Source organism: Esox lucius, chromosome 5, assembly GCF_011004845.1.
Source record: "Esox lucius isolate fEsoLuc1 chromosome 5, fEsoLuc1.pri, whole genome shotgun sequence".
Taxonomy (NCBI): Eukaryota; Metazoa; Chordata; class Actinopteri; order Esociformes; family Esocidae; genus Esox; species Esox lucius.
This window is the reverse complement of record NC_047573.1, coordinates 4,677,850-4,701,102: the sequence shown is the minus strand read 5'-3', so window position 1 is coordinate 4,701,102 and position 23,253 is coordinate 4,677,850. Positions and strand designations below refer to the sequence as shown.

At 42.0% G+C, this 23,253-nt stretch overlaps 2 protein-coding genes across 5 annotated transcripts; both read right to left on the bottom strand.

The window, feature by feature from the left end:
* On the bottom strand, nt 1-12,201 carry LOC105008514 (serum albumin 2). Of its 3 annotated transcripts, XM_034292218.1 has the most exons (16): nt 11,972-12,201; nt 10,674-10,806; nt 9,734-9,856; nt 7,063-7,068; nt 6,275-6,357; nt 6,035-6,167; nt 5,804-5,901; nt 5,579-5,708; nt 5,044-5,264; nt 4,409-4,541; nt 3,953-4,056; nt 3,596-3,737; nt 1,904-2,127; nt 1,662-1,794; nt 1,256-1,328; nt 1-41 (listed from the first exon to the last, which is right to left on the bottom strand). In XM_034292218.1, exons 1-15 carry the CDS (start codon nt 12,088-12,090, stop codon nt 1,284-1,286), a joined length of 1,827 nt encoding a protein of 608 aa, XP_034148109.1. In that variant the 5' UTR covers nt 12,091-12,201; the 3' UTR covers nt 1-41; nt 1,256-1,283. The 3 variants fall into 3 exon arrangements, with proteins under 3 accessions (XP_034148109.1, XP_034148111.1, XP_034148110.1); XM_034292220.1 differs by lacking the exon at nt 7,063-7,068 and having other exon boundaries at nt 6,275-6,354; XM_034292219.1 differs by lacking the exon at nt 1-41 and having other exon boundaries at nt 1,225-1,328.
* A 3,193-nt stretch (nt 12,202-15,394) lies between these two features.
* LOC105008524 (retinal homeobox protein Rx1) lies at nt 15,395-21,460 on the bottom strand. Of its 2 annotated transcripts, XM_034292163.1 has the most exons (5): nt 21,354-21,460; nt 19,955-20,046; nt 19,386-19,640; nt 16,828-17,081; nt 15,395-16,294 (listed from the first exon to the last, which is right to left on the bottom strand). In XM_034292163.1, exons 2-5 carry the CDS (start codon nt 19,974-19,976, stop codon nt 15,806-15,808), a joined length of 1,020 nt encoding a protein of 339 aa, XP_034148054.1. In that variant the 5' UTR covers nt 19,977-20,046; nt 21,354-21,460; the 3' UTR covers nt 15,395-15,805. The 2 variants fall into 2 exon arrangements, with proteins under 2 accessions (XP_034148054.1, XP_012989449.2); XM_013133995.3 differs by having other exon boundaries at nt 19,386-20,046.
* Between the last annotated feature and the right edge of the window lie 1,793 nt (nt 21,461-23,253).

Sequence of the window (23,253 nt, the reverse complement as noted above, 5' to 3'; positions counted from 1 at the left end):
GCCTGGTACTCCGGAGGTGTGGGCCAAGACCTCATGTCCTCCTGGGTTTTAACAGAGCAGGAGACAACGAACATTTAGAGAGTGCATTCCTTAGACTTACAAGGATTTACAGTGGAGAAGGAGAACTGCCCCTACTCCCCCAGCACAAAACCTTGGGGCTGAGACAGGGGGGTCCAGTGACACTGTGGCCCTATCTGGGGGAGACCCTGGACAGGGGGGTCTATTGAAAGCATCTACTCTAACATGAAAGCAACAGGCACCGCAATGATCTGTTCTTCAGACCATCTTTTGGTCATGACTTTGATTGACAGGAGTATAGCAAATCCAAGGAGAAAACGTCCCCTATTCCACATGAATGGGGCTGCAGTAGAGGGAGTCAGTAGTTATACTTTCCTCTGTGATCATGAAATGAGTAATTTAATTCTAATCCATATACCAACTTTGTTGAATTAGTCCATCGATGAGGCTACTTAATTGAACATCTGAGTGGTATTTCCTGTTCTTGTTTTACGACGGACACCACAATAAAGGAAGCCATGGCTGTGTCCAGGGCTTGGGGGAAAAGTGCCTCTCTGCCCTACACGCTTGCCCCAGGTCGATTTAGGGACAATTGATGTCACACGTTTCACTTATAATGAAGAAAGCAAACGTTACATTCAAAGAAATACATCCTGCTGTTTTAGAAGACATGCACCTCAGTAACAATTAAACTTTTCATTTACTAGGTATTTGTTTTTGAAATGTCAAGTATAAGAATCAAAGAAAATATTTCATGATGAAATGTAATCAAACGCTAGCATGGATGCCCTAACGAGTCCGTAAATATCAAACCATTCTTGACACAGGTTCAGCAGAGTACGCAGTGGGAAAATGTTTTCAAAAACAATAAAGTAATGTAGAAATAAAACCCCAAAACCACCCAACCAACTTTTGGATACAAAAGAAACAAAACAATAAATAACGACCCCACAAAACACATTTAGACCCCCCAAGACACCTTTAGAAACCCCAAAACTACCCCACCAACGTTTGGATACAAAAGAAACAAAACAGTAAATAACTACACAAAACTTTATTTCCCCCCACATATATAGAACATTTATGGAGACATTCATTGACATATCAAATAATTGCCCATTCTTTTTTGGGGGAAAGCTAGATAGGTCCTGCCACTCTGTATCAAAATACTGATAATGATCTATGTTTCATTCAGAACAAAATATAAAAGCTTTGCATATTTTAATGTTGCACTCACGTAATTTAGTGCCTTGGACCTGAATGTATTAAACCTTGAGCAGCTCTGCACTCTCAGATATCAGCTTTGGTGCCTGGAGGAAAGAAACAAGACATCAGCGATTGGAATCTGTCAATGTTTTCCCCCATTATTGCACGTGTTTAATAATAATAATAATAATAATTAGTAAGTATTGAAAGACTATTGGAATTAAAAAAAAATCTTGAAGCGTAGACAAAGGCATGCTTTGGTTACATTGTGTGGAATGGAGATATATTTTCAATGACCAAGACTAATTAAGAGAGCCCCCTTTTTTTTTTTACAGAAGTTCCAAAAGGGAACAGAACACATGTTCTAAATGACACCAAAGTGTGTTCTCGTAAGCAGACAGGAAGTGAAGAAGCCTTTGCGTCACAGTGACGGTTACCTGTTCTTTGAAACAGGATGCTTTGTCCTCAGCAGCACAGCACTTGTCCTTCATAATGTCATAGTTAGAAGTGATGGTCTTCATCTGATCCTCAGTGATGGTGATCTTATGTCTCACCAGACCATACAACAGCCTGTGAACACACACACACACACACATACACAGTAAGAGGGAATTAGCATGCGTGCGCGTGTGTGTGCTGTGTGTTTCTACACAGTGTGTTTGTTAGACATGCCACTCACTTCTTCATTGATACCATGGCCTCCTTTTTTTGGGGGTTGCAGAGCTCGGGACCCATGCTGAAGTTCTTTGGATCTAGCTCCGGGGGCGTGAACTCTGTATCAGGCTCCATGGCCAAAACACAGGGCCTCCTCATGGCGTAGGACTGGTTACAGCAGTGGGTGATGCGAGGGTTAATGGAGGAGGGGTCATTGTTATGACACATGACATCAAGGGTGTTGGTAAGCTGTGGAGAGATGGGGGAGAAGAAAGGCAATGTTACAGGGGAATGTCATGTGTCCATTAAAGTCCATGCTATTCCAGGTTAGCTGAGTCTACAGGGGAATGTCATGTGTCCATTAAAGTCCAAGCTATTCCAGGTTAGCTGAGTCTACAGGGGAATGCCACGTGTCCATTAAAGTCCATGCTATTCCAGGTTAGCTGAGTCTACAGGGGAATGTCACGTGTCCATTAAAGTCCATGCTATTCCAGGTTAGCTGAGTCTACAGGGGAATGCCACCTGTCCATTAAAGTCCATGCTATTCCAGGTTAGCTGAGTCTACAGGGGAATGTCACGTGTCCATTAAAGTCCATGCTATTCCAGGTTAGCTGAGTCTACAGGGGAATGTCACGTGTCCATTAAAGTCCATGCTATTCCAGGTTAGCTGAGTCTACAGGGGAATGTCACGTGTCCATTAAAGTCCATGCTATTCCAGGTTAGCTGAGTCTACAGGGGGAATGCCACCTGTCCATTAAAGTCCATGCTATTCCAGGTTAGCTGAGTCTTCAGGGGAATGCCACGTGTCCATTAAAGTCCATGCTATTCCAGAGATGCTTGAATTAAATGTTTTTTGAAGAAAATAATACAACATTTTATTTGACATTGAAGCTACCGTCCACCCACACAAATAAGCTCCAAGTTCCATATAAATGTGGCGCTGAAAATGCTCTGATTAGAAGTGGAATTGAATTTCATTGAGTATACTTTAATCGAGTGCAGTAGAGTAGAGGAGTATAGTAGTAGAGGTATGAAATAGTAGAGTATAATTGTAGATTACATTATAGTAGTGGATTACCGTAGATTAGTAGAGTAAAATGGAATAGCTGTGGACAGTAGAGTATGATAGAGTATGATAGGGTAGGAGTAGGGTAGGAGTAGGGTAGGAGTAGGGTAGGAGAATAGTTGTGAGGGATCATGTGGCAGAAGGTAGGCAGGATGTATATGTTTGTGAGACTTTAGAGAAACACAGAGTTTAGATCCCCAAGACACCTTTAGAAACTCAAAAAACACCTTTAGACCCCCAAAACATCTTCAGACCCCCAAAACATCTTCAGACCCCCCAAAACACTGTTAGACCCCCCAAGACACCTCTAGAAACTCCAAAACCCCTTTAGACCCCCCAAACACATTTAGACCCTCCAAAACACATTTAGACCCCCCGAGACACCTTTAGAAACTCCAAAACACATTTAGACCCCCCGAGACACCTTTAGAAACTCCAAAACACATTTAGACCCCCCAAGACAACTTTAGACCCCCCAAGACACCATTAGACACACCAAGACACCTTTAGAAACCACAAAACACCCCAAAACACTCCAATACACAATTTGACACCCCAGTACACTTTCAGAAACTCCAAGACTCTGTTTGTACATCTCAGTGTGTATTCCAGACCTTAGTGGGTGTTAATGCATGTTTGCGTGCGTCTGACCTTCTCCTCTATACAGTGCAGGTCAGAGTGGCCTGGTTTATTATGGCAGCAGTCATGGACGATACCATGGACGGTCTCAGACACCCGATGGAGAAGGTCGAAGGAGGCCTGGGGCATTAACTTGGTGTAATAGACAAACATTCTGAAGGGGAGGACAAATAACTAAATAATAATCTATCAATTAACTAATTAATTACACATTATTAATCACAAAATAACGAATCCTCAATTTGTCATATAGAACATCTGTTGGTAGGTTGGTGTTACGATGTTTACAATCACATACAAGAGGTTTACTTTGATCTTTTCACCTTACACAACCTTCAACCTCTAAGTGTTAAAGCATGAGTCCCTCACCTCCTCTCGAATTTGTCTTCTCCAGTGGCGGTCTCTGCGGCACACAATAACTTGAATTCGTTATTGTCATTGGTGATGTTCTTATGAAGGTCAAGATCGGCCAACTAGAGGTGAATCAAACTAGCATCACAAGTCAGAAAGAGCAAGGGAAGTCACTCTGGTCCATAGATCCTCACAGTATAGCTGTGATTTCATGTGTGTGGGAACAACTATTAAAAATCGATTTCCTGTTGAAACCACTGCAACCAAGCCTAATGTCAAGCAATAGTGACACATATTTAAACTTTTCGGACTGACAATAATAACTGCAGTAAAACTGTTGTTCAGATATTGTAAATGATACATGCATATTAATGCTGTGGTCACCAGTCAACTTCATATCACTAAAACGTTACTTAATCTTCAACCAGTGTCTGCTGGGGGTGCTATGCTAACTACCAGCCATCTAACACGTACAGAGGTTTTGACACAGTCCGGATGGTCCTCCTTGTCGCAGCACTGGAGGAAGGCCTGCTCAGCCATCTGGCTGTACCTCAGGATCAGCTGCTGAGAAGACTCAGGGTGACGCGCAGAGACCTCATAGATCAACCTGAAAGCCAGTGAGAGAGACAGTCAGGACAACCCATAAACAGCCGTTCAGTCAGAGAGACAGTCAGGACAACCCATAAACAGGCGTTCAGTCAGAGAGACATTCAGGACAACCCATAAACAGGCGTTCAGTGAGAGAGACAGTCAGGACAACCCATAAACAGGCGTTCAGTCAGAGAGACAGTCAGGACAACCCATAAACAGGCGTTCAGTTAGAGAGACAGTCAGGATAACCCATAAACAGGCGTTCAGTCAGAGAGACAGTCAGGACAACCCATAAACAGGCGTTCATTTTGTGTGTGTCTGCATACTACGTACAGTGTGTTGTTATGTGTCTGCATGCTATGTACAGTGTGTTGGGGTGACAGGTCGTAAGGTCGTACTTCCTGAGAGTGTGGCTATGTACAGTGTGTTGGGGTGACAGGTCGTAAGGTCGTAAGGTCGTACTTCCTGAGAGTGTGGCTATGTACAGTGTGTTGGGGTGACAGGTCGTAAGGTCGTACTTCCTGAGAGTGTGGTAAGGATCCTTGGTGAAGTTGTTGCAGATTTCTCCTATGTCAGCGTGCAGGTCGTAGTGCTCGGAAAGGTCATCTGGCTTAGGATCAGGCTTCATCTTGGTCACACAGGCCCCCCTCTGGGTGATGTTCTCCTTACAGCATGCAGCCAGACCCACCGTGCGGGACACCAGACTCTCATCAGAACATATCCTATCTCCCAGCTCTTTCTGTTAGAGGGTAAGAGACACACACACACACACACATACATTTGCTTAACCTCCTGAGACCCTGTGTCCGTATACATTTTAGGAATTCCTACATCAAAGCTCAGGTCTTAGGAGGTTAAACACATTTGTCAAAGCTGGCACACATAAACTACCAGATAGCAAGGTGAAATGCTGTGATGAAAAAAGATGAAGAGAAAAATAACTAAAGACAGAGTTGTAAAGATGTAAGAGAGCGCACCAGGCAGAGAAGGAGAGAACATCTGAAAGGTAGGGAAGATGGTAAGATTATAAAAGAGGAGGGAGAGATAACCCACTCTTTTCTTAATGCATTTGGCCATGTTTCCACTGCAGCAGGGAGGATACGTGGCGACGACCTGGTCTACCATGTTCACTATCTCCTGGAACGAGGCCTGAGGTACCTTTTGGCTGTACTCGATTGTCTTCCTGTTAATTCAGATGGAGTCACATGTCGTCCAATGGGAACTTGAGGACACTTTGGAAAAGCAACCAATTACAACCACAGGTTTATTTAATCATACCTGGCTTTGACAACACCTTCTCCGTAGTTCTTGTGGACGATGCAAATGGAATTCAGGTCATGAACACGTTTCCTGACGCCGTGTTGGAAAGCAGATTTCTTCAAATCAAAAGAGAAAATGTTTCAGTTGAAGTTTCCATGCCTACATGGATCACTGAGACATATCGATGATTTCAATACGATGCCGTTTTCTAAAGGGACCTGAGGTCCATCAGATTCCTGCCCTCCTGACCTTGTTGTCCAAGCAGGTCTGAGCCTCGGCATCTCCACAGCATTTAGTCAGAACCTCTCTATAATCCTTACTGATCAACATGGACACATGTGGGAGCATCCTCGGGTTATGCTTGGAGAAGGTGAACAGGAACCTTGACAAACACAGAATACAAAAAACACAAACGTGATGCAAACACAGACTAAATTCCCACCCTAAAATGTAATGTGGAGTCCAGTAACTTAAGCGTCGGGCACTGACCTCTTGATAAAAGCCTTGGTGTCCTTGTAGAAGTCTCCACACTGATCTGCAGCAGGCACCTCAACAGTAAGAGACAGGTCCTGAAAAACATACATAAAGACTAGAACCCAGCATGGAACCAATGTGCAAGCAAATGGAGAACCAGTGACAAAGTATGTTTGTTATTTCAGAAACAGAACTTTTCTCTCAAATTGGATTTAAAGTCTGCAACTTAACCTTCAGTTTATTTATATGTAAGAGTGCTCACCATTACCCCCTAGTGGCTTTAAAAAAGTAACATATCCTAATCAATAACCTAGATTTCCCTATTGTATCTTTTGTACTAATATTACAGCCCTGTTTCCAAAAAGTTGGGAAGCGGCATAAAATTTAAATAAAAACAGAATGCAATGATTTGCAAATCATTTAAACCCTATACACAATAGAAAGTAGTACAAAGACAACATATCAAATGTTGAAACTGAGACATTTTATTGTTTCTTGAAAAAGAAATGCCCTCTTGAATTTGATGCCAGCAACATATTTCAAAAAAGTTGGGACAAAGTCAAAAAAGAATGGAAAAATGTTGTAATGATAAAAAACTAAACCTGGTGGAATATCGACCAACTAATTAGGTCAATTGGCAACAGGTCAGTAACATGATTGGATATTAAAAGAGCATCCTAGAGAGGATGAGTCTTTCAGAAGTAAAGATAAGGAGGGTTTCACCACTCTGTGAAAGACTGCGTGGGCAGTCTATGTGAACAATTTAAGAATATTGTTTCAAAACGTAAAATTGCAAAAAGTTTGGGGATCTCATCACTTATGGTACATAATATCATTGAAAGAGTCAGATATTCTGGAGAAATCTGTGTACACACGGGACAAGGTCGAAAACTAACATTGGATGGCTGTGATCTAAAAACAGACATGATTCTGTAGAGGAAATCACTGCATGGCCTCAAGAAACACTTCTGAAAACCATTGTCTGTGAACACAGTACATCACTGCTTCGCAGATGCAAGTTAAAACTCAACCTTGCAAAGAAGAAGCCAGATATCAACAAGATCCAGAACCGCCACTGCCTTCTCTGGGCCCAAGCTCATTTAAGATGGACTGAGGCGAAGTAGAAAACTCTCCTGTGGTCTGATTAATCAACATTTGTAATTATTTTTGGGAATCATGGATGCCACAAACTCCAGACTAAAAAGGAGAGGGACCATCCAGCTTCTTATCTGCGCACAGTTAAAAAGCCAGCATCTGTAATGGTATGGGGGTGCATTAGTGCACATGGCATGCCTGCCTTGCATATCTGTGAAGGCACCATTAATGCTGAATATTATATACAGGTTTTGGAGCAACATATGCTGCCCCCCAGATGATATCTTTTTCAGGGAAGGCATTGCTTATATCAGCAAAACAATGCCAAACCATATTCTGCAAGTATCATATCAGCACGGCACCATAGTAAAATAGTCTGGGTGGTAAACTGGCCTGCCTGCAGTCCAGATCTGTCCCCCATTGAAAACATCTGGTGTATAATGAAATGAAAAATATGATAAAGGAGACCCTGAACTGTTGAACAGCTGCAATCCTATATCAAGCAAGAATGGGAAAACATTTAACTTCCAAAACTACAGCAGTTGGTTTCCTCAGTTCCCTAATGCTTACAGAGTATTGTTAAAAGAAAAGGTTATGCAGTTGAACACAGTGGTAAACATACCCCTGTACCAACTTTTCTGAAACATATTGCTGGCATCAAATTCTAAATGGGCATGTATTTTTCCAAAAACAATGCATTTTATCAGGTTCAACATTTGATATTTTGTCTTTGTATTATTTTCAATTAAATATTGAGATAAATTATTTGCACATCATTGCATTCTGTTTTCATTTTGTCCAAACTTTTTTGGAAACAGGGTTGTATATCTATAAGATCAAATTTACTTTAATTCCTTCAAAGTACTGCAAAATGCCTACTATTTTTAATCATGTTTACCTATTTGTTATTCTTGCAACAAACAATGGCTTACTTCATAGAACAACTAGATTAAGTGGAAAGTTGAGAAAGCATGAATTCTCATTTTATATTGCACTGGTAAATGTGTGTTAATGTTTGTTTAAGTGAAGTTACTGCAAAGGTATACATGTATACATGTATATACATGAATGTACATGTCTATAACAAATTATCAGTGAAAATAGTCATTTCCTCTGGTGAATGTGTTAATGTTATGGTTTGTTGGTATGTTATATAACCAAGGTAAATGCAAAGGTGGTGTTTATCACTGAGATCTGTAGTAGTAACTTATGGGGGGGTATTACTGTCAGCAGAGTTGGGGGAGTAAAGGATTTTACAAAATCCGTAACTCTAATCCTTTACATTACCAACAAAAATATTGTAATCCCATTACAGATACTTTTGAAAAAAGATGTGATCGCTTTTGGATTGTTTCAATTGAAAAAGAATATGTGCGCGAAATAATTATGACACGTTGCATGTTTGATCTTTTTATATAATGTTAATAAAAAAACATTGTTATTTGAACCAAAATAACAATTGCGCGCCTCAGTTGTTGGATGTGATCATCATGCGCGCAAAGGTGGGCGCATATAACCAGATTAGTGACAGGTGAAGTTTTATTGGTTAAAATACGATAATATAAGTCTACCCATATAAAATGTGATTTAGTTATCCACTCGACGCATCTTTCTCAGAACAATGATAGGCGATAGGAAATTTGTGTGCGGGTGTTCACGATTGCTAACATGCATTTGCGTGCCTGGGGCTTTTGCAACGTTTTGACGACTTTTGTGGATGTGGAGCAAAACATCGGACCACTGCAGATTTAGTGTACCCAAGTGTATGCAAATTCCGTTTTTGGCCAGCTATGTAAACTCTACCATTGATTGATCCCGCTAAATATGTTCAGTTGGTTATAGGCTATTCCTATTTGTTTTCTAATGCCTCTTAATATTAAAGTAATCTAAAAGTAATTCAAAGTAATCGGATTACGTTAGTGAGTTCGAGTAACCAAAACGTTACATTTCTGATTCCAAACGTGGACTTGTAACAGTAATAGATTACATTTAAAAAGTAACCTACCCAACCCTGACAGTCAGTGGCACCAAGCAAACAAAACATAAAAAGAGCATTTTTCTATGAACCCCTAGAGGATTTACCAAATCCTAAACATATTTTTGTGACCAAGGTTTTTTCCTCCTCCCAGGGCCGAGGGCTTAGAGGCAGGGCTAGTTCCAAGCATAAGTGACATAAGAGGTCGCTTAGGGCCCCAACCGCTAGGGGGCCCCAACTGCTAGGGACCTCAAGGGGATTTTTCTTAGCACCCTCAAAATACTATAGCCGAGGCCATCCCTGTCCAACTATCGCTAGGAGGCGGCCCCAGAGAAGCCATCACATCTGGAGCAAAGCAGTTTGTTTTCTGTTTGTGCTTCCTCCCTCCGCTACGTCATCAGGACCTTGGACTTGTGATCCACGAAGCATTCAGCCCTCTCAGCGCCAGTCTTCTCACAGCAGTGTGTCAGGTTGTTCTTCATGATCAGGGATTCAGAGGAACAAAGAGCACTCCGAAATAGATCTGCCTGCACACACAGACACACACACACATATATATAATATTCTCATACTACTAGTAAAACAGTATCCAATATCTGCTCATAGCCAATAATATAATATCAGGTGTTCAATCCCCAGTTCCACCTTTCATACTCTTTGTACCTGGTCATGATTATTGTGGTAAGGATGAGGTGTGGAAGGGATGCAGTGTGAGGGATGAGGTGTGGTAGGTATGAGGAGTGTTAGGGATGAAGGATGTTATGGATGAGGTGTGGTAAGGATGAGGTGTGGTAGGTATGTTGAGTGTTATGGATGAGGTGTGATAAGGATGAGGAGTGGTAGGGATGAGGAGTGATAAGGATGAGATAAAGGGGTGGGATTAGTAGTGGTAGCGATCAAGTATGGTAAGGATATGGTGTGAGGATTTAGGTACGGTAAGGATGAGGTGGGGTAGGATAACATGAGAGATGAGGCATGGTAGGGATGAGCCGTGAGGGATGAGGCATGGTAGGGATGAGGTGTGAGGGATGAGGCGTGGTAGGGATGAGGTGTGAGACATGAGGCATGGTAGGGATGAGGTGTGAGGGATGAGGCGTGATAGGGATGAGGTGTGAGACATGAGGCGTGGTAGGAATGAGGTGTGAGACATGAGGCATGGTAGGGATGAGGTGTGAGGGATGAGGCGTGATAGGGATGAGGTGTGAGACATGAGGCGTGGTAGGAATGAGGTGTGAGGGATGAGGCGTGGTAGAGACAAGGGGGGTTAGGGATGAGGTGTGGTAACGATGAGGGATGGTAAGGATGATGTTTTACAAGGATTAGGTGTCTCTTAGTGTCTCTCACCATGTCCCAGTTGCAGTCCTCTGAAGGAGCGTCCGAGCAGCATTTAACGGCCATGGCTACAGCTTCCTTTATCAGGGGCTCTGTGTCACCTAACTCACTGTTGGGAAGATTTTGAGCGAGCCCAACCAGAACCCTACACACACACAGACACACAGACACACACATACACACGCACAGACGCACACATACATTCATGTGTTAATTATGCCTCCATTTCATCGCCATAGCTTTCATTTATTTACATTATTAAAACATATCTCATTCTGGCCAATAAAAAGAAAGGATTAGGATGGGCAAAAGAACACAGACACTGGACAGAGGAAGAACTCTGCTTTGAAGGCCGGAATCCCAGAGTCACTTCTTCACTGTTGATGTTGAGACTGGTGCTTTTGAGGGTACTATTTAATGAAGCTGCCAGTTGAGGACCTGTGAGGCCTCTGTTTCTCAAACTAGACACTCTATAGCAGAGGTGTCAAACCGGTTCCACGGTTTTTGCTCTCACCTTGTACTTAATTGATTAATTAGGTCACCAGTTGGTTAGCTTCTACCCTCAACTGTTTGTTTAGGTCTGAACTGGGAACCAATTTACAGGAAAAACCAAAAACCTGCAGACACACTGCCCTCCATGGAACTGGTTTGACCCCCCCTGCTCTAATGTATTTGTCCTCTTGCTCAGTTGTGCACTGGGGCCTCCCACTCCTCTTTCTATTCTGGTTAGAGACAGTTTGCGCTGTCCTGTGAAGGGAGTATTACACATCTTTGTATGAGATCTTAAATTTCATGGCATTTTCTCACATGGAATAGCCTTAATTTCTCAGAACAAGAATAGACTGATGAGTTTCAGATGAAAGTTATTTGTTTCTGGCCATTTTTAGCCTGTAATCAAACCCACAACACTGATGCTGAAAGAAACTGGACTAGTCTAAAGAAGGCCAGTTTTATTGCTTCTTTAATCAACACAGCAGTTTTCAGTAGTGCTAACATACTTGCAAAAGGTGTTTTTTAATGATCAATTAGCCTTTTAAAATGATAAACATGGATTAGCAAACACAATGTGTCTTTGGAACACAGGAGTGATGGTTGCTGATTATGGGCCTTTGGAATATGTAGATATTCCTTTTAAAAAATCTTCAGTTTCCAGCAATAATAGTCATTTACAACATTAAAAATGTCTACACTGTATTTCCAATCAATTTGGTATTATTTTAACGAACAAAAATATTCTAAGTGACCCCAGACATTTGAACGGTAGTGTATATCTGTAGATAAATAAATGAAGGTGAGTTTTCTCTACTCACAGGGATTGGAATCCATCTTCCTTGGTTTTAGTGAAGATCTCACAGATGGCATTCTGAGTCTGACAATGGACTGATACACTCAACAGCATCAACAGACTGCAGACAACCAAGCGCCGCATTGTGACAGAACAAATGACAGACAGATGGACGGATGGACGAAGAGGAGGGAAGGAGTTGTAGATGGGTGGATGGAGGATGGCATCTAATGACTGAGCTAAAGAATTGGTAGATGAAGTCCCCCTTTTATACATTTGTGGGATTGATTAACTATCATTATTTAACCTCTCTCTCACTCTCCCTGTCTCTCTTTCTTTCAACCTCTCTTTTTTCTCTCTTTCATTTGGCTTCTGTGTCTGTGTTTCATAACAGGTTTGATTGAACAGTGGTGTCACTACCCTATTGATCAGATAAACTAGTGATACTGTGAGTTCCACCAAAGGAAAACCAACCAGACAAATTAGATGGATGTCTGTGGGGGATGAAAGTTCACTGTGTGTGTGATTTGGATGATAAGCAATGAGGAACACAAGACAAGGTCCATTCTTTGTTGTTTCTGTAACCAGCCCTATCTGACCAGTAAATCTTGCCAACCATCGATCCTCAAATGGCCATGGTGGGTGACAAAAAACATGAACATTTTTCTGAAATCTTCTGAAGTTTGGCGTTCCCTATTGCAGCATAGGTTTTAATAAATTCATAGCAGATGTTGTGAAATGAAATACATTTTTAACACTAGCTCAGTGTACATTTTTAACATTGTCTCAGTGTACATTTTTAACACTGAGACAGGCCTTTGTTCCCAAAAAATTTAAGTAATTAGAATACAATTTAAACAATATAAAATGTAATATACAATGTATTAACCAATTGATAAAATAGAAAAGTTGCACAAATAATATCCTGTGAACATATACTACACATAACCAGATGTGTCAAACCCTGAATGCTGATTGGCTGAAAGTTGTGGTATATCAAATCATATTAGACTGTTGTTTTGTGTTATTAACTTAAAAACTAACTGAAATATTTAATGTAGATCATTTTCGATCAGGTCATTTATTAACACTATTAACACCTTTCACAGAAATCATAGCGTTGTGTCTTCTTGGACATGCCTCTACCAGGTTTGAGTCTTCTTGGGGATGCCTCTACCAGGCTTGAGTCTTCTTGGGGATGCCTCTACCAGGCTTGAGTCTTGGCTGTGTTCTTCAGGTCGCTGTTGTGCAGAAAAATGACAGAGATCCTCTGCTCTCTGGATCAGGTTTACCTCAATGACTCTGTATTTTGCTGGTAATCCTTCCTGGAATCTTAACCAGTCTCAGAGCCCCTGCAGCTGAGAAGCATCCCCACAGCATGATGCTTGGTCATTCACAAGCTATTGTGTACAAATTGATGGCAAACAGATATGTATTTAATCAATTATAAATTGAATCCATAACACAACATAATGTGGAGAAAGTGAAGGGGTCTGAATACTTTTGTGATACATGCGTGTGTGTGTCGTGTGTGTATTGACAGTAGAAACCATTTGTCTGTAGTTTATTGTAATAAATTAAATGCTTAAATTATGTGAATGTCTTTAATGTCACCCCATAATGTAATTACAAGACTAACTAAGACTAAGCAATAAGACTAACAATGTACAAGCTATAACTAATCAGTAATGCATGAACAAGTGTGGTATGTGTTAAATATACCACAGCTAAGAACTGTACACACACACACACACACACACCCACACACACACTGGATGATTGCCCATGTGGTGTACAAACAAGGCTATGTTTATTTTCTGTTAACTGCATATTGGAAATACTAAGAAATATTGAAGGTTCACCAACAGCACAAAGCAATGTGGCCTTGTGTTATAAATGTAAACATGATATGATTGTAGATGTTCTAATCAGATTGTCTTTGCATTGTTTTTAATGAAGCTTATTATAAAAATGTGCTCCTTTGTCTCTCAAATCGTACGGCTTACTTCTGAAATCTAGGCTAAAGATACACCAAGGTCAGACAGAGTCCAGACTAATAACATGCTGGTATACCTGCCAAAACACAGACAAATACCAAAGATACAGAGTTCAGCGTTGATGTAACTGGATGAAGGCTTAGCATCATAATGTACTGGCATGCCTGCCTTCGGATTGGTTTAGAGCAGGGGTGTCCAAACAGTTCCACGGAGGGCGTGTCTGCAGGTTTTCACTCTCACCTTATATTTGATTGACTAATTAGGTTACTAATTGGTTCGTTTCTACGCTCACCTGTTTTTTTTAGGTGTAAACTGGGAACCAATTTATAGGAAAAACCAAAAACCTGCAGACACTCGGCCCTCCGTGGAACTGTTTGGACACCCCTGGTTTAGACGGTTCACCCCAGAAGAACATTTCTATTTCTAAACTCTTCATTGAAGAAACCAACAAGTAGTTAATTAATAGCGGTGTTCAAGACTGTGGCATCAAGGAATAATCGAACTATGGAAAACACACCAACCAACCCTCCTCCCTGATTCAGCTACTCTCACTCTCCCATCCACCCTCTCACAAAAAGACACACAGACAAAAATAAATGTAAAACAAATCTTCAGTCAGTGAAATGACTTGACTGTGAATGCTAGGTAAGTGAAGGTCCTAAATAAGACACACATTTCCTGGTTGTTGCTCCTAAACGTTTACACTACATAATTATAGCACTTAACGTTGACCGGGGAAGAAGTAGGGCAGAACTTTCACAAACTGTCTTGTGGCAAATGTGGCATCCCATGACAGTGCCATGTTCAAAGTCACTGAGCTCTTCAGTATGGCCCATTGTACTGCCAATGTTTGTCTATGGAGATGGCTATGTGCTGGATTTTACACTCCTGTGAGCAATGGGTGTGGCTAAAACCCCGGAACTCTTTAGTAGGGTTGTCCGTATTTGGTCATACAGTGTACATATAATTGCAGGAAATTAGCCTTACAAATGCAGAGATTTCTCTTGCCCTCAAGGCACACTGTGTTCCTTAGCATTAGATGGGCAAAGGAACAGTAGAACCCAACCTCTAGGAACCCAGACATGACAGTCCAGCTCTGGTAACTAGGGCAATTAGAGGCCAACTGTCCATCCTGAGGTTAATTGTTGTAGGATAAGTTAATGAGGTTTTAGGAGGGTATTTTGTCTGCCTGGTGCCAGAATTAGTAGCCGTGACAGATTACGCAAGATGGACACCTTTAATCCAGTCGCTAGGGTGGAGTTTCCTGAGGACAGGAGTCAGAGAGGACCCGTCGACTCGTCTATTCCAGGAGGAGTTTACAGAAACCCCAACCATTTCTGCAATTCATCTTATAAATATTGTGCTAAAAACATGTAAATTGAAGGCAATAGAGCATTCCATTTCTTCAATACTTTAATATTTGTTAAAAAACAATAATCAATCCTCCAGGAGCCAGGAGAAGTTGGCAGGCATGTTATTGATTGAATTACCTTCTTCTCTCAGTAGAACATACCACTATAAACATACCACATAAACACAACACATAAAAAGCATACCAGTCTACATCAGCGCCCTAATAAAGGAACTGTGTTCCATGTCCTTAGTCTACATCAGCGCTGTAATATAAGAGCTTTGATCCACATCCTTAATCTACATCAGTGCCGTAATAAAGGAACCGTGTTCCATGTCCTCAGTCTACATCAGCACCATAATAAAGGAGACGCGTTCCATGTCCTTAGTTTACATCAGCGCCCTAATAAAGGAGCTGTGTTCCATGTCCTTAGTTTACATCAGCGCCATAATAAAGGAGCCGTGTTCCATGTCCTTCATCTACATCAGTGCTGTAATAAAGGAGCCGCGTTTCACGTCCTCAGCTGTGGGTATTTGTCGTTGTAGCTGGAGGAGCACGGGTAGATTGGCGAGGCCATGCATTGCACCCCCTGCATCCCGGGCACCATTCCCTGGTGAACCAGGCCGTGTCCTGGGGCCATAGCATGCAGCCCCTGGGGCATTCCCTGGTACAGCATAGCATGTCCTGGACCCATGGACGGCACCATCCCCTGGTGCACCAGGCCGTGTCCCGGGGAACCGCCCAGGAACCCGTGGGCGTGGCCAGGGTAGGTGGACTGCGCATGAGGACTTTGCCCCGGGCCCATGTAGCCGGGGATGTTGTGCATGACAGCAGTTCCGGACAGCCAGGGGTCCATCGGCGAGGGGTTGGGTCGAGGCCCAGCATTGGACGACATGGGAGGCCGGCTGTAGGACAGCACGGGGCCGTGGGGGCCGTGGGCGGAGCTGGGGTCCAATTTCTCCTGGCGTCGCCACTTAGCACGACGGTTCTGGAACCACACCTGGACAGAGAGAGGGAGGTTGGAGTAGTTTACAGGACTGCAGGGTGTTATAACAGCAGTAATCATAGCATTTGGATTAAAAGAGTTAGTACTACTTGTATTAGTAAGAATTAGTACTACTTGTATTAGTAGCAGTGGTACTGGTGGTAGGAGTAGCAGTAGTTGTAATAGCAGTAATAGCAGTAGTAGTAATAGTAACTAGCAGCAGTATTAGTAGTGAATAGATGAAGACTCAAGTGCAATTACTAATGGTACTGGTAGTAGTACTTGTAGTAGCAGTAGTAGTAGTAGTAATAATAGTAGTAGTAGCAGTAGATGACAGAAAGCTGCATAGATAGATAAATATACAGTATCTCACAGAAGTATTGAGTACACCCCACACATCTTTGTAAATATTTGATTAAATCTTTTCATGTAACAACCCTGAAGAAATGACACTTTGCTACAATGTAAAGTAGTGAGTGTACAGCTTGTATAACAGGGTAAATTTGCTGTCCCCTCAAAATAACTCAACACACATGGGGGCTCCATACCTGCACTCGGACCTCAGAGAGGTTGACCTTCATGGCCAGTTCCTCCCGGCTGTACACGTCAGGGTAGTGGGACTTCTCGAAGGCCCTCTCCAACTCATGGAGCTGGAAGGTGGTGAATGTGGTGCGGTTACGCCGATGCTTCTTCTTAGTGTGGTCATCCTTCATTGGCTCAGGGGACTTCCGCCCGCTGTCCACCCCTTTTGGGAAATTTTCCATGTCTCTGTTACACCTCTCATGGGAGAGAAGGCCCGACTCTGAAGGGAGAGAGCAGAACCGGACAGTTGGTTTAAATGTACCGTGGAGTTGTTTGGGTGTGTTTTGTGGTAATTGTGCCCAGCAAAAATCCAGTTTGATGTGGACTAGTGGTACTTCAGTACTTTGGACAGCGGCATTTACTTCGACTGTGATAGGCAGTTGAACCAGAGTGAATGCATGTATTATTGCATCACTCTACGAGACAGGATTTCTTGGGGACACCGTCTAATTTCCAGTATCTTGTAAACTGTAAACTGTAACCTGGCCTGTCCTTGACTTTTACTAGTGGTGTCCATCTTGTTGCGTAGCCTCTGATGTTCTGCAGGTGTACTTTTCAGCCAAGGCTGGTCATAAAAAACATTGATGTCGGTCCCCTGTAGAGTTTCCCTGACCTGCGGGGGGGGGGGGGGGGGGGGGGGGGTCTTCCCAGCTCTATCAGGTCAACCGGAAAATTCACCAGCGCTTTCTTTCTTTGGCTTAATGCAACAGTTGATTTTGTCAAGCCAGTTGTTATGGTGGATCGATTTATGTAGAGAAAAATAATTATGTCAGTGCTCAAATACATTTGGAGTTCCCTTATGTTGGTTATTTCCAGATTTATTTTTTTCCAGTTTCTTTTATTTTACATCATATCTGCAAGGATGGATATTTTCATACCACTGAAGACTCCTAGTCATAGAAATACCAAAACACATTGTAGGTAGTACGGTTTAGCGGGATATTACAAGTTAGTGGCAAGTAATCAGTTTTAGTTATTTCCTCAATTTACCACCATGGTGTTTTACTATGCCGTTTGAAGGATGTTGAAGGTACATTTTGGAGCCATTTCTAACTTGTGCAATGACTGAAACTACAGAAACAGCTAACCTGCTATTCATGTTGGAATGCCAGCTGCCCCATTTGGCCCAATAATCTCATGGCAACTGATAACACCTATTTTACATGAGTGTCCTTGTGTGATCTGGGAGTGGCAACCTTGAATCCACACAATGACTAAAATGAACCTCTTCACCTTGCAAGTGCAGATCATCCCTTCCAGGAAAACAGTGTGAGGTTGAAAACCCTCTGATGAAGTGGTTAATCTGAGGTTGATCTGTTAACTTCTTAATACAAATCTGCTGAGCATTCGGATTGTCATTAGATTGTTTTTCTCTTTAAGTCACTGCTGTAATCTTACAGTAATAGATCTTTCTGGCGTAAAGAATTTGTGTAAAACCTGGTTCCTTAATGGCGTTATTAGACATTAATTGTATTTTATTTTTTTAATCCCACTTAAAAGGTTCTCAAAGTCATACAGAAAAAGCGTCTGGAGTGCTTCAACTGATTGGAATGATTTAAACATCTGCATTTTCTGGGGGGATTAATATAGTTTTAATTGTTATTTCTGTTGTAAAATGAAAAGCTTGAAACGAGTTGCTTTTAACTGTAACAGTAGGGTACTCTGGGTAACGGCTTCTCATCTAAGGGTTGTTACCTGAACGGTTGTTCCTGTTTAAATGGTGTCTATTCACGTCCTGGCTTTTAAAACTTCTATTTTAATATATTTGTACTTCGCATAATTCTTACGACTTTTTCTCCCACCCAGCGTTTGGCGGATCAACAAGCGGTAAAGGATCAACAAGCCTGGACCGCAGCAGCACAGAGCCGTCTTTCTGAATGCAAGTTACAAATGAATAAATATGAGTACTGTTGGTTATTCTAAAGTGCTGGATTTCAATAGAAATCATTCATCCGTATGGGAGGGTAGCCTGAAGTTAGTTACTTATGGATGCATCAAAGTATGTTATAGGTGTGTAATGTATGTATAATAGTGTGTTATAAATGTGTTATGCATGTATAATAGTGTGTTATACATTTGTTATGCATGTATAATGGTGAGTTATAAATGTGTTATGCATGTATAATGTGTTATAAATGTGTTATGCATGTATAATGTGTTATAAATGTGTTATGCATGTATAATGATGTGTTATAAATGTGTTAAGCATTATAATGTTGTGTTATAAATGTGTTATGCATGTATAATGTGTTATAAATGTGTTATGCATGTATAATGATGTGTTATAAATGTGTTATGCATGTATAATGATGTGTTATAAATGTGTTATGCATGTATAATGGTGTGTTATAAATGTGTTATGCATGTATAATGATGTGTTCTAAATGTGTTATGCATGTATAATGGGGTGTTATAAATGTGCTATGCATGTATAATGATGTGTTATAAATGTGCTATGCATGTATAATGGTGTGTTATAAATAGTTTAACAAAATAGTCAGTCAGCAACCGTTGACGTACTGACCGTTGAAAAGGGCGCACTGGGCCGAATCATCCAGGGTGGCAAGGTGTCTACAGGGGTTGGATGGGATCTGCTTCCCCCGGAGGTCCTCCAGGCCCCCGGTGTCTCCTTTCTGGGGCTGGGAGTACCCCACAGGGGTGAGCAGGGGGTACTGGTCCTTACTGACGCCCAGGATCATGTTGATGCTGTGGACACGGTCTCTCTTCAGGTTCTCATGGTACAGGTCTGGTGACAAGCAGGAGCTGTCGACCGTCCCCACTGTGTGCATCACACTTGGGTTCAAGTACATCTGAATCCGGTGCAGCCAAATAAATCGTTCATGTATTTCACTAAATTTTATTAATACTCATCTTAAAACTACTTATTTGATCATCTAAACTGCTATAAAAAAAAAACTTTACATTTGTTTTTTAATCAGCCGGGTTAAACGCATGGGAATATATGGGTTAGTGTCTTCCCCAAATGTATTTCAAGATACATTTAAATAGTTCACCTACTTGTACATCTAAACACAATATTTCTGAATAAATACTTTGAAATGAAAGTAATAGGTATTTGAAATAATAAATTACTCCAGGTCATTGAACACTGCATCCAGGAAAAGTGGTTGTCAAAGATGTCTACGATGGGGGAAAAAGATCTTGACTTTGGATTTCCAGTCAGTCTGTAAAACAGGGAACATTTGACCTTGTAACTATGTTATGATCGTTTTGCAGAAAGGTTTAACCTTTTTTGTGACTTGCATTGTCTAATAAAAAACATGTAAGTAAATGTTTTAGCATGAAAGTGTGCTTGAATGTATTCGCAACATTTTATGAATGATGGACCATTAAAAAAACATACAAAATGGCATAATTGTATGGTTTCTGCATGTAGATATACGCTGATGAGCCAAAACATTATGACCACTCACAGGTGAAGCGAATAACACTGATCATCTCCTAACAAGGCACATGTCAAGGTCTGGGTAGATTAGATGGCAAGCAAACAATCTGTTCTGATAGTCAATGTATTGGATGCAGGAGAAATGGGCAGGAGTAAAGACCTGAGTGACTTTGACAAGGGCCAATTTGTTACGGTCAGACAACTGGGTCAGAGCAACTCCGAAACGTCCAGGCTTGTGGGGTGCTCCCGGTTTGCAGTGGTGAGTACCTATAGACAGTGGTCCGAAGGACGGACAAACCACAAACTGGCAACAGGTTGTTTGGCGCCCAAGACTCATTGATGCTTGAGGGCAACAAAGGCCATCCCGTCTGGTTCCAAACGGCAGAATGTCTACTGTGGCACAAGTCACAGAAAGGTTTAATGATGGTTACGGGAGGAAAGTGTCACAACACACAGTGCATCACACCCTGCTGCCTATGGGGCTGTGTAGCCACAGACCGGTTAGGGGTGGCGCCATGATGCACTGTGGGAAGTTCCCTGAAGGCAGAGCGATTCCCTGAAGGCAGTGGCCTCTTTTAGCAGGATAATGCACACTGCACACATTGTTTAGGAATGGTTTGAGGAACATGATGAAGAGTTCAAGGTGTGGCCCTGGCCTCCAAGTTCCCCAGATCCCAATCTGATTGAGAATCTGTGGGATGTGCTGGACAAACAAGTCCAATCCATGGCGGCTCCAACTCCCAATTTACAGGACTTGAAGGAAATGCTGCAATGTCTTGGTGCCAGATACCACAGGACACCTTCAGGGGTCTTGTAGAGTCCATTCCTTGGTGGGTCGGTGCTGTTCTGGCGGCACGCGGATGACCAACTGCATATTAGGCTGGTGCTCATAATGCTTTGGCTGATCCATGTATACATGTATTTTAATACATATTCAGATAAATCACTCCTTACTCCATTAGATAAAAAACTACTGACTCCAATTTAATGGAAGGAAAATTTCCTTTTAAAACCGTATGGTTATACCATCAAATCAGGCAACAGACAACTTAGAAAATCTCTGGTGGCGTTCAAATAAATACTTACCTTCATTTAACGAACTTGTTCTCACCAGATCCTGAGCCAGTGCCGAGCCACGACCTGTTGATCCCGGTATCTGACGAAGTGCAAAAAGACAGGGTTCTACTCGCTGCACCTGACCTGTTATCGGCACAGGCAAGCATGTTGGGTGAACGAACAGTACTGGTGACGAGGCAGTAGAGTCCCTCCCTCTTTGACATGCCTGTCTGGGCCCTTTGGCATGTGTGAAGTTGGCCTATAGCTACTTACATCCCACAGCCAGCTGGTCAGGCTGAAGAATGTCAGGAAGGTCAACGTCACTGTAATGAGCCTCGGGGCTTCACGAAAGATCTGCGTCATCCATCGACAAACGGGCGTTCAAGGCTTGTGAAGTGCGTGTCGACAGTGACGCTTTAACCATGTTTACATATTTGGTTATTTAATTATCGGACAACAGCAACATTGAAAAAGGTGGCGTAGAGCTCCCGCAAATCCACAGTGTTGGGGATTTGCTCTGCCCTAATCTATTGTCTTTAAAGATTAGTAAAAGCTCCAAACCAAAACACAGGATCAAAGCTAAGGTGCATTTCAGGACGCATTATACAGTGGGGAGAACAAGTATTTGATACACTGCCGATTTTGCAGGTTTTCCCACTTACAAAACATGTAGAAGTCTGTAGTTTTTATCATAGGTACTCTTCAACTGTGATCCAGAAAATCACATTCTATGATTTTTAAATAATTAATTAGCATTTTATTGCATGACATAAGTATTTGATACATCAGAAAAGCAGAACTTAATATTTGGTACAGAAACCTTTGTTTGCAATCATACATTTCCTGTAGTTCTTGACCAGGTTTTCACACACTGCAGCAGGGATTTTGGCCCACTCCTCCACACAGACCTTCTCCAGATCCTTCAGGTTTCGGGGCTGTCGCTGGGCAATACAGACTTTCAGCTCCCTCCAAAGATGTTCTATTGTGTTCAGGTCTGGAGACTGGCTAGGCCACCGCCATGCTTCACGGTTGGGATGGTGTTCTTGGGGTTGTACTCATCCTTCTTCTTCCTCCAAATACGGCGAATGGAGTTTAGACCAAAAAGCTCTATTTTTGTCTCATTAGACCACACAACCTTCTCCCATTCCTCCTCTGGATCATCTAGATGGTCATTGGCAAACTTCAGACGGGCTTGGACATGCGCTGGCTTGAGCAGGGGGACCTTGCGTGCGATGCAGGATTTTAATCCATAACGGTGTAGTGTGTTACTAATGGTTTTCTTTGAGTCTGTGGTCCCAGATCTCTTCAGGTCATTGACCAGGTCCTGCCGTGTAGTTCTGGTCTGATCCCTCACCTTCCTCATGATCATTGATGCCCCACGAGGTGAGATCTTGCATAGAGCCCCAGACCGAGGGAAATGTCTTCCATTTTCTAATAATTGCACCAAAAGTTGTTGCCTTCTCACCAAGCTGCTTGCCTTGTGCAGGTTTACAATTTTATCCCTGATGTCCTTACACAGCTCTCTGGTCTTGGCCATTGTGGAGAGGTTGGAGTCTGTTTGATTGAGTGTGTGGACAGGTGTTTTTTATACAGGTAACAAGTTCAAACAGGTTCAGTTAATACAGGTAATGAGTGGAGAACAGGAGGGCTTCTTAAAGAAAAACGAACAGGTCTGTGAGAGACGGAATTCTTACTGGTTGGTAGGTGATCAAATACTTATGTCATGCAATAAAAGGCAAATTAATCATTAAAAACTGGATTTTTGTTTTAGATTCCGTCTCTCACAGTTGAAGAGTACCTATGATAAAAATGACAGACCTCTACATGCTTTGTAAGTAGGAAAAACTGCAAAATTGGCAGTGTATCAAATGCTTGTTCTCCCCACTGTATATTCACCTTATTTAGCGGCAGGGCCTCCCACACCTGGTAC